General features: G+C 35.7%; 1 protein-coding gene across 2 annotated transcripts in view; it reads left to right on the top strand.

Moving 5' to 3' along the window:
- The window catches only part of MAN2A1 (mannosidase alpha class 2A member 1), a 166,153-nt gene that overhangs the window by 126,402 nt on the left and 19,497 nt on the right, over nucleotides 1-20,254 (top strand). For both annotated transcript variants that reach the window (XM_081054556.1, XM_081054557.1), the window contains exons 17-19: nucleotides 9,558-9,691; nucleotides 15,786-15,927; nucleotides 18,642-18,775. In XM_081054556.1, the coding sequence (XP_080910682.1) occupies nucleotides 9,558-9,691; nucleotides 15,786-15,927; nucleotides 18,642-18,775 (410 nt within the window). The remainder of the gene's footprint in view (nucleotides 1-9,557; nucleotides 9,692-15,785; nucleotides 15,928-18,641; nucleotides 18,776-20,254) is intronic.

The following is a 20,254-nucleotide window of genomic DNA, read 5'->3' as shown; positions in this document are numbered from 1 at the left end:
AATAAACCCAATTGTGGAGATGGATCTTTTCCTCCATAGCCTTCATGACCCACTTCCATTTATCCTTTTCTTTCATATATCATTGCGTGAGCGCTCAGGTTGTCTGGATCCTGGCTCATTGGAGTTTTAATTAAATCACTAATCAAGGTCTGTGACAAAGCTGAGAAGTCTTCTGAGCTTTTTGACTCTCTAGGCATTCAAGCTACCTTAAAGGGGTTTGGTTATTCTGCGTCGAAGCTTCTGTACTGAGAAGGACTTGAAAGCCTTTGTGTTTTCAACTTTGGCCTCATGTAAACCAGGCATCTGGGTAATTGATCAAAATGCATAAACAGAATGTGGCTTTTCATCTTAGGTGCAGAGAAAACTTCAGCCAATTTCCATGCTTTGGGAGATAGTTTTTGGTTAATATTTCTTAACAAAAATAATTATTCTCAAATGTAACTTACTAAACTATTTCTGAATATATGCTAATTTTTCCCCCTTTAAACTGACCAGATGCATTCATTTGGATGAGTATTAATGATTAGATCCCGTTTGTTGTTAGTATCAAATTAATGATCCAGAAAGAAATGGAGGTTAGAAAAGACTTCATATTTTGTGATTACATACTGTAATTGTATTAGTTTACTAACCCAGTTAATTATACAAAATATTTTATTATCTCTCAGCAACAAAAGAAACAGAAAATGATTTAATATTATGGATTGTCTGTCTTTTTTGAGTGTCTCTGTTAAACCTTTCAAATTTAATTTACTTGAAACAATCGTTTAAAAAAACTAAAGTAATGCAAACCTGACAAAATATCCTTAAATTCCTCAGTCTCTCTTTTTTAGTTACTCTGGCTCTTTTCTCCCCAAAGTAACTTTTGCCCAAATTAAGCCTCAGGAAGAAACAAAATCAAGAACAAAATCAAACAATACTTCCCAAATTATATAAACTGTGTAAGACTCTGTTTCTTTAACTATAGAAAAACTAGGTGGTCAGTTAGGTACAGGCATCAAGAGTCATTATTGATCTTGAAACAAACGGAATTCGGGGGCCTGGGTTCAATCTGACTTCTGGTTTTGTTTTGGGTCTGGTATTTAACTTTAGTTGCTCTATTTGCGTTCTCTCCAGATAATGAAAATAGTAAGAGGTGCCGTTTAAAGTCCTTTTAACATCACTTGAGCTCTTAAAAAGCCTTGTGTTTTTCTTTTCATTATCATTCAAACATCACACTCAAAAGATTTCTGGAAATATTAAATTAGAGGAAATCTTATGCTCACTAGCTTTAAAAGCTCCAAAACATCAGAGCAATGTCAGAGATTTCTAATGAAACAGAACGTTTGGCCTTATATCAGGTTGAATAAGAAATCCATTTCATGGTGACAATATTTAATGAATGCCCTTTGGGGACTATTTTATGATTTCTAACAGATTATTTAGTTTGTAGATAATGGTATTTTTCTGGGGGAAAAGATGGGAGAGGTGAGGATTGTTACTGTAGTGTAAACATCTTTCATTACATTGAAGCTTTAAATATTACCAGGAAGGCTACTTCAGTTTTGCCATTAATCTTGGATTAGAAGATAGAATATAATACAAGCAGAAGCCCCTGTGTCCCCTTGTGTTATATTTGATACCGTACCATCACAGAAAGTACACACCTTGTAGTGACACAATGATCAGTAAGTGACATTTGCCAGCTATGGCTTCATTTATCTTCAGAGCCGTAATTATTAGATTTTCGTGCCCTAGTTTTCTGACATCAACAGCCACTTTGAAGAATTAGGTTGCTATGGGTTACCAATGTGTCTTGTACATTTTCACTGGCACAAGGTTCAGGTTCCAGATCTTCAAGGTTTATCACTTACTCCGCCTCCCCTCCCCACCAAGACTATGTTCTCCTAGGCAGGCGTTTGTGAGCGAGTGAGGGAGTGAGTGTCTGTGTGTAAACCATGTTTCAACCCTTAGGAGAAATATCTTAAATGCAATACTTTTGCCTGTTTTCCACCAACATATTATAAGAGTGCTGTATGTAATGGTTCTTGCTAAAAGAAAGCAAATAGCCTAGAGGTAAAATGTAATGAACTGCCATCAAAAAGTATGGAAGAAAAGACTTTCCTTTGGCTGAAATGACTTATAATTTCCTTGCATGGGCATATTTAGCAGTCAAAGAGAGGTTACTTAATTTTTTCTGTCTTGAATACAGAGCCTAAATGGATTCATAATATGATCCTGGACTTTTAAAGAGTCAAAATGAACTTCATCTAGTTAAACATATAAGAGAATCATATTGAAATTAAAGATCCAAATCCTTAGTTTCACCTGTAAGCAAACTATAGTGACCTTGACTTTGGTCTTTATTTTCTTAAGGACTCCATTACTTAAACTATTAAAAGATTAGATGGCCAATGAGGTGTAACCATCTAAGAATCTTCACAAAATTTGGTATCACATACAGTCTCTCTGGTGCTTGACTCCCGGCTTCTACATTCATCTCCTAAGGTTGTTTGAATCTGGGATTCCCATCACTGGAGTCCTCCCACTTGTAAACAAGGTCTCAGAGCTTCACTGAAGTTTTTATTTCCATAAAAAGATTCATGAGGATATTTAAAGGGTTTGCAATCAATGTCTCATTTTTTCCCCAAGACTACGTTCCATATTTAGTTTGATTTAAGAGTAAAAAGTATTAAGTAAGTTATGGGTAGGCAGACTTAAGTAATTAAGACATTTTTGGAATATCATAATATGCAACTGAGTGCTAAGGATTTTTTTTTTCCTGTTAATTGGAACTTTTAAAAATTGAAATAAGTTGCTATGTGTCGAATCTGATTATTCCCCATAGGCATGAAAGCGAAGGTTATTTTAAGGAACTACAAGCACATTCAGGTTACACAAAATCAGAACTCAGAGGTTATCTTGAGGGCTGACAGCAGCTGCTGCTTTAAAGGCTTCTTAGCAGGGGAACTGCATCCCCACAAATGTGTTCTAAACTCTGATGAATGCACAGGGATGGGAGACCCAGTGGGGAGTGCGATGGTTAAGAGCTCAGACTCTGGAGTTAGCCCCCCCCTGCATTTCATTCCCAGCTCCCATCCCAGCACTGCGCTTACCAGCTGTTTCATCTTGTCCAGGTTATTAACTGTCTGGCCTCGGTTTCATCCTGAAAATGGTGACAATAGTAGTCTATTTTATAGGAGTGTGGGAGGATTAACTGAGTTAACATACCTAAAGCCTGCACATATCTCCTTAAGAGGATGTACAGGCCAGATGCGTTAGTCAAGTATTACGGAGAGAGCGGTCGTTGAGGGTTGGGGGAGTTGGGGAAATTGGGGAAGATTTGATAAGGAATAGAGTTGTTGAGATGCCAGGTCTTGGAGAAATGTCACTTGACTGGGCAGAAAGGAGGAAAAGAATATCATGAAGCATGATATGGGTTTGGTTAGATGAAATTCCCTTGTTCCTTTAAGAATTTGAAGAACTCGGTGACTATTACATATTTTTTAGTTGACATCTAGTTCTCTTACTTTATTTTCAGTATTTTATTTTATTTTATTTTGGGGGTTATATTTCAATATTTTAAATTGTCTTTGTTCAGCACCCAGTGGAGTTAGGATGGGTGAGAGGTATGCTGATTATGTGGGGAGGGGGTTTGTTTGTTTTAAGTTGGGAGAAAGAATAGTGAAAGTGGGAAAAGGAAGAAAAGGAAGAACCACGTGCCTCCGTGGCAGGTCCGTGGCAGGCAGGTCAGCGTGAGGAATGAGAATATATGGAATCCGAGCTTCCTGACTACAGGCACCTTACAAAGGGGTGTGTTTGGGAGAAGAGGAAGTAGATGAGTTCAGAATGACTTGCAGTGTGGAGGGTATGAAAACAGACCATCCTCTTTGTTCCAGAATTCTTCTGTCCCTTGTCCTAGGCCAGCCCACGCTGGATTATGGGGGAGGTGACAGAAGGCTCTGGGGTTCTGAGCTGTTTTATTCACTTTCCAAAAGGAAGGCTTTAGTTAGACCTGTCTCTTTGGGATTTGAAAACATACAGAGGGTGCCAAAAAAATGTATACGCATTTTAATAAAGGAAAAAAACTGTATTAAAATTGTAATACTCAATTTATACCGATAACAAAAGATGAATACAAGTCATATGCATACATTTTTTTGGCATCTCTTGTATATTACTGATGTAGATGTTGTTTCCTCCAAATAGAGCTTCCAAAAACCCTGTTTCTTAAAATCAGTGTTTATGAGGGGACAAAAAAAGATAACTTCCCAGTTTTGTCGTGTATTTTTCAGTTATTAGGCCTTCTTCAAGTATGTCACACTTAACTGTTATAATCTTTAACCAAAATTTACAGTCCATATGATCAAAATGTTATAACTTTCCTATTCTGCATTTACCTTATGTCATTGTGAGAATTATTGAAATGAAAAGCATAAAATATGTAGATTAGTGCCTAGCTTATTGTAAGTTCGTCAATAAGTAGTGGTAGTTATTTATCCAGCATTTTATAAGTAAAAGAAAGTGGTACGTCATCGTTTTTCTTAAATTCGAGGCTTGTAATGAAATTTACTAAAATTTGTATTCATGAAAGCAGATGTTGAAATTTTCACTTGTGGAGAAATAATCAATGTGAACATTTACAGACCCAGAAATCTGCAAGTACCTCAGAGGATAAATTAGATCTTATAATGGATGATAAGTTGAATAAGTCAACATGGAGAAAAAGGTCATCCACTTGTGGGAATTATTACCATTTTTATTTTCGGTACTTTCAGATATGAATGCAGTTTTTAAAAAAGATAGCCATGATATTTGATTTTTAGAAACATCTCCATGTTGACCTACTAAATTTACAATTGTTGTGAGAATTGTCATTCAACTATAGGTTCTGAACTAAACATTAATAACTGTAAGTGTAGACTCCCAGTTAAGTTGGATAAGTTCACAAAAACATCACGAAAGTAAATACATAGTAGGAAAGGTATTTTTATATTTTTGATTATCTAAATACAAAATAAAATACCCTCAGAATTGGGGGGTATTAAAAATTAGAACCCCTGTTTTGTATGCCAACTGTTATTGTCCTACTTCTGCTGTAAAGTGATTATGGCTCAGCCACCTTCTCTGTTCAGGCACAGATTTGAAGAAAAGGGATGAGGACAATTAGATAGCAAGGTTCCGTTTCTGCCCAAGAGCCACATTTTAAGGACACTTATTGAAGACCTTGCTTTCAATCTTAGATTTTTTTTTTGAAGGATTAATTTTATGTGATTTCATGTCTATGTCAAATTCCAGTTAAACATTTGTTTGAAGGTTTAAACATTTCCTAGGGGTCTCACCATCACTTTTCATTTTCCTAAGTTGAGTATGGGCCAGTTGCTATTATTGTATCTTGATCTAATGACTTGTCCTAATCATACATCGAGCACCACTAATACAAGATTTGATTCTTGCCAGGGTGTGAGCAAGCCTCTCTTTCGCTCTTTTTCCCAGCTGCTGCCTCTCACTCTTATAATCATTTGAGTGTAGTGAGTGTAACATCTGATTTATCAGGTATCTTTATTAGAAAAGTTGTACTTTGCATTTCAAAATTGCTAGAATAAGGTAATCTGGAGAGGCGGAGAAGGTTGTTGGATCAACTCTGAGATTCTGCAGTTCAGAGTTGAATTAGGCTGTTCAGATAGATTTTATATCAGTTGCTGCTCAGTGCCATGACTTCAGGCTTTCCATCTGCATTCCTCAAAGTCACCTATATCCTCCCTGATGTTTCTTCCATCTCTTCCTTAAAACACAGGGATGTGTCAGAGATGCCCTCCAGTTTTACTCTCCAGACTTTCAAGAGTACCTTTTTGGTGTTCTTAAGATTGGTGCTAAGCAACAAAGTCGGGAGGGTGATGCCCTTTCTTTTCTGACCCCTCCGTCCTGATCCACCTGTAGGAGATAGCTCTAAGGAGACCAGCATCGCTCTGAGAGTACCTCTCAGAGCCTGTCGGCTGGAAGCTGTTGTACTCCCAAAGCATGTTCCCTGTGACACAGCCCAACCTCATGTCCTCATCCCTTGCCTACTTAGTTTTAGTTTTCCCCTGCCTTCTTAGAAAATATTCTTCTATTAAAAATGCTTCAAAATTATTGTTATGTATATAAATACAAATAATGTATATGTATACTCTTGACAAAAATTTAACTCTTTACAGATCTAAGGTAAAATTTCTCTGGAATCTGTGCCTGGCCTCTATCCACTGCTCGAGAGAGAATACTTACCTGTTCTCTCCTATGTGTATTCTCTCTCTTTCCCTCTCTCTCTCTCTCTCTCTCTCTCTCTCTCTCTCTCTCTCAGACACACACACACACACACACACACACACACCTGTAGAAAAGTATAGTATTGTGTTTGTGTCTCTTTTCAGCATAAAGTTTATTATACTTTGTGCTGCATTTGCTTTTTTCATCAGATCTTTCTTTGCCTGGACAGAGACGTACCTCGTTCTTTTTATTTCCTCCCATGTCAGTAAATTTTGCATGATGTGATACTGCGTCTCACATCTTAACTAATTCTGTTTAATAGTGATTCAACACCTACTACATGTCCAAAATGTTGTTAAAAACTGGAATGCAAACATGGTGTATAAAACAGTCTGTGTCTGTGAGAAGCTAACAGACTGGGAGGGTAAAAAAAGACAGTCGAGGAAAGACTCTTTTGACTTCTCTATTATAGTTTTTCGCTGATGGACAGGCTCTGTTCTTACCTTGCATTGCCTGTGTTAATATGGGTAAACAGTCTCCATTCTCTCTTCTCCAAGGCATAGTATGAGGCGTTAACAGCAAGAGGGCACTTATATCTCTTCGTTGAACCGTGGGAATAACATCACCTCACTGACCCCCATGCACTACTTTTATAAAGTAGAAGCTATTTTTTCCCCCCAGGATTGAAGAAAAAACAGAGGGTCTTAGAAAGCCCTGGCCATCCGTGCTCAGGGAGAACCACTTTGTTAAAAATATGTTTTGCTGCCACGTATTGCAAACACAGCAGACCACTGGGACCACTGGGTTTGTACCCCTGCTTCCCAAGTACTCCTGTCAATTCCGTGACCTTCCTTGGGAATGGCATGGGACACCTTAGGGAATTCTTGATACTGAATAGGAAAAGTTGGCAATCCTCTCTCTGCTTCACACATATTCTATAAAGAAATAATAACTTTCTTTGAGAACTCAGGGATACCCTCTTTGCTTTCCTTACCGTGATATGTTTTATTTGGATTGTTCATATATGTGTATTAACGTATATTAAAGTTTGATCTTATTTTAAAAGTCTGTTGTGGCACAGAATTTAAATTAACGTCTTGCTGAATTGTGAATGTACATAGAGGCTTCTTTCAAAGGAGCTTTAAGCATTTGTTTCCACAATAGGATTTGAGCATAATACTGAGTTTGCAAAAATGATTTTCTCAATGGAAATAATATATTATTGCTAGAGGTAAAGTGAAATTATTATTTTTTTTCCTGAAGCATGTTTTTTTGTAAATGTTTTCCAGAGATACATGACTTGAAATTAATGACGCTCTGCTTTGTTAAGACTTTATTTCATTTCATGTATTCTGTTGACTCTAGGTTGGAGAGAGGAGAAAACATGAAAGCAGTGCTAAGAACCCTACAGATGCTTCCAGTAGATTAGAGTTTATTTGTCACCTGCTGTTTTCCCCAATTCTACATGAGTACTGTCATCCCTAGTGCTGCATTTTGGATTTGGGGTATCTTGGGTTCATTTGTAGAAGCTTGTCTTATTAAAATTAAGTATATACTTCATATGGTTTTTAAACAATATTCTGGTTAATCTAAACATACTGAAACAAAAATTTGCATTTTAGGTAATACTTTTCCTAGTTCAAAGAAGATACTGTTGTTCTATCATCAGTGTATGTGATTTTTTTTTTTTTAACTTCCCAGTAATAGTGGAGATCTTGGCAAATTCTTTGGGTAATTCTCAGAAGGAAATATATGTGTATATTTAACTGGCAGAGGTTAGTGGTTCCGATTATGGCTGTAAAGCAGGAAAAAGAGTCATCCCCTTCCCCCACCCATGGAGACCATAGTCATAATAGCTTTATAAGAATGAGAAGGAACTGAAGTTAGTTCTGACTGAGGTTGTTAAGTTGGAAGGGCAAAATCTACCGGAAGAGAACTTCTTTCTGTGAGCGTTCTGAAAATCCTATTGACAAAGGCTTCAGCCCGTTTAGTATTCTCACCATGTTATTTATGCTTTATAATTGCCAGTGTTATTTTCATGTACACCTACAGTGCCTAGGCCAGCTGCATTTATATTCTTTTCCACAAATCCCACAGGTTCAAACTTCCTTTACTCTAACTTGTTGCTGTCACCTTCTGTAAGCTCTGGTGATTCTTCTTGGCTCTTAGAAAAAAGTCTTCCTCACTCCCTTCTCCCCCTCCCCATTTTTCTTTACACAGCCCTCTTTGTCTAAAGAGTGTTGTTAGTTATCAGCACAGAGTAACAGATTGTCTGTGAGGAGTAGAGAGAAGTTGGTAATGAATAACTACTGCAAGTGAGTGTCCAATCAGTGTCTCAAAAAAGTCCAATAAGTGTCTCAAAAAACTTCAGCTGTATGAAATAGGATAGGGCCAGTCTTTGTCTTGTTGGTCACTTTCCTAATTGCTCTCCTTCTTGAAAGATCCTATATATCTCTTGTACACACTTGATCTGTATTGAGTGTTGGGTTTCTTCATAATTCCTCTCTCCATCTCTGAAATGGACCCTACGCTCTACTGAGGACCTGACCATGCAGTTAGGGCAGCACAATAGATAGAAATGAGTAAACACTTTAGGCTTAACCCAAAAAACAAACAAAAAAATACTGCTTAATATGTCTGGGACTTTTTCAAGCTATCTTCTGCTTTACGTACCAAAGGACACAATGACTCACTCCATAACCAGGGTCCTAAGTGATACCAAACTCAGTTAAAATTGATTTAACTTCTGGGGAGCTCTCCAGATTATGCTTCAAAATACTAATATGGTATTATTGGTTTCAGCCATAAATCGTCTCATTGGATCTCCTGTCTCTTTTCCTACATATAGATAGATCATGGGCTATAATACACTGTCTCTTGAACCAACAGAGTATAAATTTCACCGCTCATCATTTCCAGTGTGTAAGGAGAGAATGGTGATGCAGTAGGCTTGAATGGCTCTGTTGGGGAATGGCGGTGCAGACAAGAGGTGGCCTGGCCTATAGTAGGGCTGACCTTTTCTCACTTAATGTCCTCTTTCCCTTCTAGAACTCATTGGGGAATCATTGGCATTTCATCTACATTTATCTCATCCCAACCTCTTCATCTTTCTGTTAAGTTATATGTGCACCTGAATAAACGTTATCTACCATCTGATATTTTTTAAAAGAAAAGGTGAATTATCACACCACTTAGTATATGAGAGATGGTAAAGATAGGAGGCAGAAAACAGGAAAATATATGTAACTTTGGAAGGAGTTCTGTATAGCATATTTAAGAAAAGCGGGACAATTTCTTTCTTTCTATTAATGTATGTATTATTTTAAATTTAGGAATTGAAGGACAATCTGTGGAAGTGTCCAATATTGTGGACATCCGAAAAGAACATAACCGCGAGATTGCAATGAGAATTTCTTCTAACATAAACAGCCAAAACAGGTTTTATACAGATCTAAATGGATATCAGGTAATTTTCCTTTAAAATGTCTAAGTAATGGTTATGTTAGTGTGTAACTTTTATATATATTAATAAACCTATTAATTTTGGATTCTTTGAAAAATATGCTTAAGGTTGCAAATTATTTCTAAAGTAAAACTTAATTTTAACAGATACTCATAGGTTCTGTATTAACCAAATTTCCAAAATTAGAACAAATGTCTGATAGACTATTTTGTAGACTAAATTTATTTGTAAGGATTTATTTTTTAAAAGAAGATTTGATGACCATTATGCATGTTAAGTACCTTGATGCCAAAATATATATGAATTTATGTAATATAAAGGAAACATAATTAGGGATTAATGGATTGTGTCTTTTTTTTTTCACCCTGATATGTCTAGTACCCACCTGGTACCATACATACTTATTACAACTATTGACCACCTTTCCTGTGCTATACTATACATTCCTGTGACTATTTTGTAACTGACAATTTGTACTTAATCCCGTCCCCTTTTTCACCCATTCCTCCAAACTCCTTTCCCATCCGACAACCATCAGTTTGTTCTCTGTATCTATGAGTTTGTTTCTGTTTTCTATATTGGTTTATTTTGTTCTTTAGATTCCACATACAAGTGAAATCATATAGTATTTGTCTTTCTCTGCCCTACTTAATGGCTCTTTTAAATTTCAGGAAAACATTTCCTCTCTCTATTGGTGTGTGTGTGTGTGCACCTTTATGCACACACACGTGTACATAGACATACAAATACAAACATATATCTATTTAAAAATGTGGGCAGAGATATATTTAATCAAAATTTGCATAAAATAGTTTGAAATAGTAATGAGAAAAATGATTCATAAAATTTTTCAGATTCTCAGTTCTCTAGTAGAGCTCTTTTGATTGTTACCTATATCTCTGTATTCAGAGCATATGCGTGTGACCACATTTCTTTGAAACATTACTATTAAAAGCATTAGCATGTTTTTGAGGCATTAGCATTTTAGAAATTTCTTCCTATGAATAGAAATAATTTCACAATAAATGCTTTTATTTTCTGATTTTCAACTGGGATGAGTGGACAGGATTGTGAGCATTTTTTTTCTTCTACGATTTCCTGCAAAAGTTAAATTTAAACCTTTTCCAAGGCATAAAAATTGCAGCATGCATTTTGAATTATGTTAATTTTGCTACAGCTGTTTGGTTTTCAAATGAATCCACTACTTTATGGTGATTCATTTTCCTTGTATACAAAAGAAAGGCTTTTCTTAAAATCTCCCAGAAGTAATTATTTGTATGTGTGGGTGTATGCATGAATGAAAAAACTTGGTAAAAATGAATAAAAATGAGAATTTTTTTCCAGGATTATACATTTGAATAAATAGGAAAATATTATTTTTAAGTCTATAACCTAAATATTTCTGCTTTTAAAATAGGTATTTTTAAAATTTTTTGGAACAAATAGTACTTGGGCAAGAAGACTAGCAATCTTGACCTGCAGGTGGGGCATGAGAGTAACAACCACATAGCTGGGGCAGTTTTAAATGTTTGTTTTGTTTTGGGGGTTTATCCGTAAAGATATATGTACTACGATGTTCATTACAGCTTTATTTAGGGTGGCCAAGAAATGGAAACAACCAAAGTGTCCTTTAATAGATGATTGGATAAAGAAGATGTGGTATATATACACAATGGGGTATTATTCTGCCATAAGAAAAGATACAAGTAAAATAGTGTCATTTGTGACAACGTGGATCCATCTTGAGATTATTATGCTAAGTGAAATAAGTCAGAAAGAGTTAAGAACCATATGCCTTCACTGATATGTGTAATATAAAACTGAAAGCAACAAAGGAACAAGACAAATAAATAAAAACTCACAGACACAGACAACAGTTTAGTGATTACCAGAGGGTAAGGGGAGAGGAAGGATAGTAGAAGAGGGAAAAGGGGGGTCAAATATATGGTGATAGAAGGAGAACTGACTGTGGGTGGTGAACATACAATATGATATATAGGTGATGTATTACAGAATTGTGCACTTGAAACCTTTGTAATTTTACTAACCATTGTCACCCCAATAAATTTTTAAAAATGTAAAAAAAATAGATATCTCAGATCTCCTCCATCAAATCTTCTAGCATATTACATTATAACAATCAAATGCATATTTATATTTAAAAACTATTCAATGCTTACTCTTCTGGTTTAGTTTCAATGCAGATAGTTTTAGAACTGGAATTTAGTTCCAGTTTGTCTTGGTCTAGTATCTAAATGCATTACATACAACTCTAAGATTAGTTTCTGAGAGAAACTGACAATATATTAAGCTACTATGGGTCAAGGAGACTCACTGAAACCTCAGGAGACAGACATCAGAGACTCTGTTATCAGGAAATCTTATTCCAGTACATAAAAATGCCATATCTTTTTCAACTCATGAAAGTTTGACATGAAACTCAGCAAAGGAGAAGTAAAGTTAACATAATAGTTAACATGTATTGAATAGCTATTAACATCAGGCACAGTACTGGGTATTTCACAAATAAGATCTTTGATCTTCACAACAATCCTACATTGTGTGCTTCACCTTACTGGCTGTACTGAATAGTGTCTCACCAAATTTATGGTCACCCAAAACCTGTGAATGTGATTGTATTTTGAAATAGGCTCTTAGCAGATATAGTCAAGTTGTGCTGGAGTAGAATGGGCTCTAATCCAATGACTGGTGTCCTTTTAAGAGGAAAATTATGACTCAGAGGGACACACACAGAGACACAAGAAGAGCACCACTGACACAGGCACAGATTGAAGTGATGTGTCTAGAAGGCCAGGAGTACCAAGGGTTGCCTGAAACCACCAGAAGCTAGAAAAGGCAAGGAAGGATATGTCGCCAGAGCATTTGGAGGGAGCATGGCCCTGTTGACACCTTGATTTCGGACTTCCAGTGTCCAGAATTGTGAGGGAATAAACCTCTGTTGGTTTAAGCCACTCAGTTTATGGTAATTTTTATCACAGCCTTAGGAAATTAATAAACTGGTGAAGAAACAACTATAAAATACCTAAAAAAAAAAACACAAAACAACATGATTCTCAACTTTTTCTGTCTAACTTATTTCACTTAGCATGACAATCTCAAGATTCATCCATATTGTCACAAATGGCACTATTTCATCTTTTCTTATGGCAAAATAGTATTCCATTGTGTATATGTGCCACATCATTTCTATCCAATCATCTATTGAAAGGCCACTTTGTTTCCATGCCTTGGCCCCCTTAAATAAAGCTGCAATGAACATCGTAGTACAAATATCTTCATGGATAAATGTTTTCAGATTTTTTTGGTATACACCCAGGAGAGGGATTGCTGGGTCATATGGTAATTCTATTCGTAATTTCTTGAGGAACCTCCACACTGCCTTCCATAGCGGCTGCACCAATCTACATTCCCACCAACAGTGTATGAGGGTTCTTTTTCCTCCACAGCTCTTCCAACATTTATTATTTGTCTTGATGATAGCCATTCTAACAGGTATGAGGTGATCTCTCATTGTGATTTTGATTTGCATTTCCCTAATAGCTAGTTTTTCATATATCTGTTGACCGTTTGTATGTCTTCTTAGGAGAAGTTTCTCTTCATGTCCTCTGCCCATTTTTGATTGGATTGTTTGTCTTTTTGTTGTTGAGTTGTATGAGTTCTTTATATATTTTTTATATTAGCCCCTTATCAGAGGCATTGTTTGCAAAAATCTTCTCCCATTTGGTCAGCTGTCTCGTTATTTTGTTGATGGTTTCTTTTGCTGTGCAGAAGCTTTTTAGTTTGATATAGTCCCATTCATTTATTTTAGCTTTTACTTCCTTTGCCTTTGAGGTCAAATTCATAAAATGCTCTTTGAGCCCAAGTTCCATAAGTTTAGTATCTATGTTTTCTTCTATTCAGTTTATTGTTTCAGGTCTTATCTTTAGATCTTTAGATCTATTTTGAGTTAATTTTGGTATATAGTGACAGATAGGAGTCTAATTTCGTTCTTTTGTGTGTGTGTGGCTTTCCAATTCTCCCAACACCATTTATTGAAGAGGCTTTCTTTTCCCCATTGTATATTTTTGACTCCTTTGTCAATAATTGTCCATATTTTTGTGAGTTTATTTCTTGGTTTTTAAATCTATTCCATTTATCTATGTGTCTTTCTTCCAGTACCACCCTGTTTTGATTATTGTTGCTCTGTAGTATAAGTTGAAGTCAGAGAGTGTGATATCTCCATCCTTATTCTTTTTTCTTAGGAGTGCTTTGGCTATTCAGGGTCATTTGTGATTCCATAGAAATCTGATGATTTTTTGTTCTATTTCTTTAAAAAACACCATTAGGATTTTGATGGAGATTGCATTAAATCTGTATATTGCTTTGGGTAATACGGCCATTTCAACTATGTTGATTCTTCCAATCCAGGAGCATGGAATGTTTTTCCATTTCTTTGTGTCTTCAATAACTTTGAAAAATGTCTTACAGTTTTCAGTGTATACGTCCTTCATATCTCTGGTTAAGTTTATTCCTAGGTATTTTATTATTTTTGTTGCAATTGCAAAAAAAATTTTTTTCATTTCTGATTTTTTTTTTATTTCCACATATTTGTGGTTTTTCCTGCTTTCTCTTTGCAGTTGATATTCAATTTCAAAGCCTTTTGATCAGAGAATATGCTTGGTCTGATTTCAATCTTATTAAATTTGCTGAGGTCAGTTTTACGTTCCAATATGTGATCTATTCTTGAGAATGTTCCATGTACCCTAGATAAGAATGTATAGTCTGGTGTCTTAGGATGAAGTGCTCTATAAATGTCAATTGTGTGCACTTGGTCTAATGTGTCATGTAGGGCTGATATTCCCTTACTTATTTTCTGTTTGGATGATCTATCCCCAGCTGTCAATGATGTATTTAGGTCCTCTACTATAATTGTGTTTCGGTTAGTTTCTCCCTTCTGTTAGTAGTTGCTTTGTATATTTTGGTGCTCCCTGATTGGAGGCATGTATATTGATAACTTATTGTTTCTTCTTGTATTGTCCCCTTTATCATTATAATGTCCATCTTTGTCTCTTGTTACCTTTTTTATCCTGAAGTGTGTTTCATCTGACGTGAGAATCGCTACATCCACTTTTCCCCGGATACCATTTGCATGGAGTATCGTTTCTACCCTTTCACTTTGAGTCTATATTTGTCCTTGTAGCTAAGATGCGTCTCTTGGAGGCAGCATGTAAGGTTGAGTTTCGTTTTTTGATCCAATCTGTTACTTTGTGCCTTTTTGTTGGTGAGTTCAACCATTTACATTTAAGGTGATTATTGATGTATGAGGATTTCCTATATCCATTTTGCCTTTTGTTTTCTGGTATCTCGGTGTCTCCATTGTCTCTTTGCTTTTCGGTTGCTGTCTGTTATTTCAGTGTGTTGGTATTCTATGTTTTTTTTCCTGTGTTTCTTCTTTTTTAATGGTATATATCTCAGTTCTGGATTTTTTTGAATGGTTACCATTAAGTTTATGAAAAGAAAGTTTAGTAAACCATTAAGTTTAATTACCATTAAGTTTAGTAAAAGAAAGTTTTATATAGATAGTAGTCCTTTTTCTTCAGCATGCTGCTTATATCCATTCCCTGTGATATTTATTAAAACTGATTTTTAGAAGAAGAATTATAACAGATATTTCTTGAAATGGAATAAAGAGCTATTATGCTTAGCATTCATTACAAAAGCAGTATGTTAGATTTAGATGAAAAATGAATACTTAATACTTTTATAATTTGTTTTATGCAATGCAATATTGGAGAGCTAGAAGACTTTTGTTAAGGATGTTTATTCTGAATTTAAATAGGAATGCCTTTTTTAAAAAATCTAGACAAGTTTTAACTTTTTCAAAAATTGTTTTCTAAGATCCTTGTGATATTTCTTCATCGTTTTGAAGAATGTTTTAATTTTTAAGTTTGTTCTAACCTTGAACAAGAGAGGAAGCTGTACGTTTTTCTCTTTGGAAGAAAAGCCATCTGTAGTCAATACTAATATTTTAAAGTACATTATGTAAATATCACTTGATTTTTTTTTTTTAATTTAAGAGAATCGTTTGGTCTTATAGATTCAGCCTAGAATGACAATGAGCAAATTGCCTCTTCAAGCAAATGTCTATCCGATGACCACAATGGCGTATGTCCAGGACGCTGAGCACCGCTTGACACTGCTCTCTGCTCAGTCTTTAGGTGTATCGAGCTTGAAAAGTGGTATGTATTTTTTAGACTCTTTTTTTGCTCTAAGTTTTAGTTCCCAATGTATAATTTTTCTTTTGGTCATATGTATTAATTATCATCTCCAGTAACCAGCTTTCTTTCGAGAACCAGACAATTAGTTAATTTTGCATTTTTTGAGAACAGTATAAAATATATTTTCTCAATCTTCAGGTGAAGAACAGGGACCTAAAATTGCGTGAAGCCAATTGTTTTCAAGATAATTCACCTCTCCTGATTTCCCATTATCTGCAAAAGTTTGTGTCATTTTCATGATTGACTGGATGTGGAAACTCAGACTCTGAAAGTTTAGGTGACTTATCTAAATTTGCAAAGGTGGGAGGTTACAGTTCAAACTTAGGTATTGTCTGAGTCACATCCTTCTATAGCACTGCCACCCGAAAGATGAAAGGGAGTAGAGAGGATACACAAATGGGAATAAAGAGGTGACCAATGCGACTTTAAAGATTCCAAAAGAGAGAACAAGATGGAGAAAGAAAATAGAGTATGGACACTGATTCATTTTTGTAAAACTTTCTATTGGGAGGCTTTTGTCCTTTATGTATAATACATAGTTTTAATTTTTCTTTATGTGACATCAATGGCTTTCCTTCTTTTTATACTAAGAGTGGTTAAGTGTCTCAAGGAGCCAGCCAGGTAATAAATGAATGCATATGCCTTGCATATCCTTTGACACAAACCCACTCTTTGTATTAGGCATATACATACATTCCGTACTTCCACACACACACACACACACACACACACATAATACTACTCATTTTTCTTTAGGACTTCATTCGACAAAGTCATGAGATCATGCCATAAAGACACGAATTCAGTTATAAAAATAATAATGACCTCACGTTGGGTATTTGTTCAGAGGTGGTGGGATTGAGCAAACTGGAGAACACATTCTCACGTGGAGAACACAGTGGGGCGGCCACTGCTTAGTGCCAGTTCATTATCTTGATGGGGAATGTTTCTGTTTTTAAAGAATCCAGAAGTCTGGGATTTTATGTGAAGTTGTCCAATCTGTAAAGGTTGATATAATTTTTAAAATATCAGAACATAAAGCATCTTAGTGCTAGTTGTGACTCTTGACCCACCCATTTTTAAACCCTACCTTAGAATTCTCAAAGTCGGGCTCTAAATGGGGGACTAAACGTTAGTACTCAAGCAGCACGAATCAAGCAGTATTATCTCACTTCCCTGATTAAGATGAGCTGAGAAATAAAACTCCTCTGCCCTTCCTGGAGACACCCAAATACCCTAGTGTTTGAATAGCTACAAACCTATAAATAATTTGTGTACAGTCCAGGATATTACTAGTGTCACTTATAGGGACTAACATTGGGAGGCAGGGGGGAGAGTTAGTAACTGTCAGATGTACTAATTTGGGTGTGAAAAAAAGCATGGGGCAGTTAGTCCGATTGTCTGAGGAGTAAGTTCTAGACAGCTGTCTTCTAAAACCTGGAGGTAGTAGCAATGAAAATTCTAACCATGGCTGGTCATTTTATGTACTGAGTACCTAAACTAAGAAGAAAAACTAAGCAGTTGGTGTGACTATGTAAGAGTAATAGGAGTAATAGTTATTACAATCTTTGATGTATTGCTATTTTATGCCAAATGATCATTTAATACAGTAACAAATATGAATGAATGGATGGATAAATATACATGTATTTTTTTCCCAGTAGGCAAATGAGTCAAAATATACATGTATTTTTAAAGTATACATATATGTATATGTATATATGTGTATATATACATATATATACATATATATATGTATATATAAACATATAAAACTTTACCGTTTTTTTTTTTTTTTTTTTAGTGTAGTCATATATATGACTCTGGATTTCTTTTTGTTTTTCCACTTTTCTTAGTTTGTAATTTCATAACCTAACCATTAGCTTACAATGTAAACTAGAGGAGATGTGGAATTATTGCATATAAATGAAGGAACCACATATGACCCGTTTTTGAGCTAGAGGAGCCGGGCCAGTGGTGATGACACTAACACAGTATCAGGGAGGGAACAGGGTACATGACAGGTAATGCCAAATCCTAGGGCTTCTTTCTTCATACAATCACTGCATATCAAGTAACCTAAACTGTATTTCAGATCCTATTCAGAGCCTGCCCTCTATATTTTTGTCTTATTACTCCTTGTGTAATGTGTGTTTTGTAATGAACTTCATAAACATTTTTATATTCCAAATGCTGCCCCTAAAATTTTTGGATGACTTTATTTACTCTTTAGATTAATTCTTTTAATGTTAGATTAATTTATTTTATTTTATTTTTAACTTTGATCGGTCCTGTCCTGTTTTTAAATTCCTTATCAGATTTTACTAAACATTAATGAAGAGAGGCAGAAATATTATCTTTTATGAATTAATACTTGCTACTTTGAGCCACTATTGAGAAAAAGTCCATGGTACTATGGGTTGTATACAGAGGGTGCCAAAAAAATGTAAACACATTGTAAGAAACGGAAAACTGTATTAAAATTGTAATAGTAAATATATACCAGTAACAAAAGATGAATGAAAGTCATGTATATACATTTTTTTGGCACCCCGAGTAGTTCTGTCTCCTTGGCTAGAGTAGAAACTTAAATTGAGACCATGCCTATATTTACATGATCCTCAGTGAATGTCTGTATTAAGTAACTCTGGCCAGTTTTTTCGTTTGTTTCATAGGTCAGATTGAAGTTATCATGGATCGAAGACTCATGCAAGATGATAATCGTGGCCTTGAGCAAGGTGTCCATGATAACAAGATTACAGCTAATTTATTTCGAATACTACTAGAAAAAAGAACTGTCGTGAATATGGTATGAAAAAAATAATTTGCATGTTCTGATGTTGATTATTCTTTGCCATCCACAATTTGAAATGACGATTTTCCAATTTTTTATTTTTTACAATTTACAATATTGGGATTTGTTTATAATAGATTTAGTCTATAGTCACAAGAAAGAGAACTGCAGGTATCTATCGTGTAAGATTTGCATTTACGTCATTTTAATGTTTATGTTTCCTTAATTATGTAGATATAAAATAATGTTAAGAAATCAGTTCGGATGAAATTTCCTGAAATTATTTTGAAAGAGTTGATTAAAGAATAGAGCTTAGTCACGAATCTAAGAGATTAAGTTTGTTTAGTAAAATGTATTGGAAACCTTTGTGTACTTCTAGTCTTAGACTTATAAATTGAAAATGGATTTACCTGTCTGTCTTCTTGTTCAATTTGTATTCTGCAAAGCAAAGATCTAGCATTCCATGTTAAACAGTGTCTCCAAAGCTCCACTGAACATGAACCAACCTGACAATAGGCTTCTTCAGGTGGCAGAAAACAATACCCTCGGAGTCCTGCATAAGCTACTGATTACCATCTCAGAGGGCCCTTGATGTGGCCCTTTCTCTGCTCTGCCCTCCCTCTTCCTGCACTGACCATTTCAAATCTTTTCTACTCTTTTTAACCAGTGACCTCACCATTCACTTTATAGAGAGAACAACCATGCAACAGAGCTCTCTGTTCTAGGTACAAATCTTCAACTCCCACTCTTTCCTTCTCCCCATGTGTTACAATAAAGACGCTTACCTTCCTTTCATCTAAGGCCAGTCCCTCCACTCATCCTTGGGACTTACCGTAATCACCCTCTCAGGATCCTGTTACTAGTTATTCTTCCTCCTTACCGCTCCATGCCCCTCATGGCCAACATCTCCCTAGGAATTCCTTTCATTGGCCTTTAAGCAGTCTTCATTTTCTCCTGTTAAAAATTGAAACGGAACTCAGTCCTCACTCACACGCTCATCTCCATTTCCCGTATACTACTGTCCTGTCTCCCTTACCCTACTGAGTCAGAGTTCATGAGATGAGTGTATTTCATTGCTTCCCTTTCATACTCAATTTATATCAGTCTAGCTTCGGGCCACCATCATACATTCTTGCCAATGTCACTGGATCCAGCAGATGGTTTTGATTGTCTTCTTCACCTTTCAGCAGCCTGTGACACTGAACATTGTCTCTTCTTAAAACACTTTCTAGCCAGGGCTTCCATGGTGCCTCTCTCATTTGGTTTCCTGCCTTCCTCTTGGGCAGTTCTTTCTGTATCTCTCTGATACTTCTTTATTCAGCCATTAAATATCAGAGCCCTTAAGGCTTGGTCCCAGGCCTTCTCCTTTTCTCTTTTCATATGTTCTGACTCTGCAGTCTCCTACTCCCCTGGCTTCAGTGACCACCTCTATGTAGCGAGAACCCACAAATACGTATCCCATTTATCTAGTTGCTTCCTGATATTTCTTTTTAC

This window comes from Rhinolophus hipposideros (assembly GCF_964194185.1).
Source record: "Rhinolophus hipposideros genome assembly, chromosome: 7".
Taxonomy (NCBI): Eukaryota; Metazoa; Chordata; class Mammalia; order Chiroptera; family Rhinolophidae; genus Rhinolophus; species Rhinolophus hipposideros.
The sequence above is the reverse complement of the archived record's forward strand: the minus strand, read 5'-3'. Positions and strand labels throughout refer to the sequence as shown.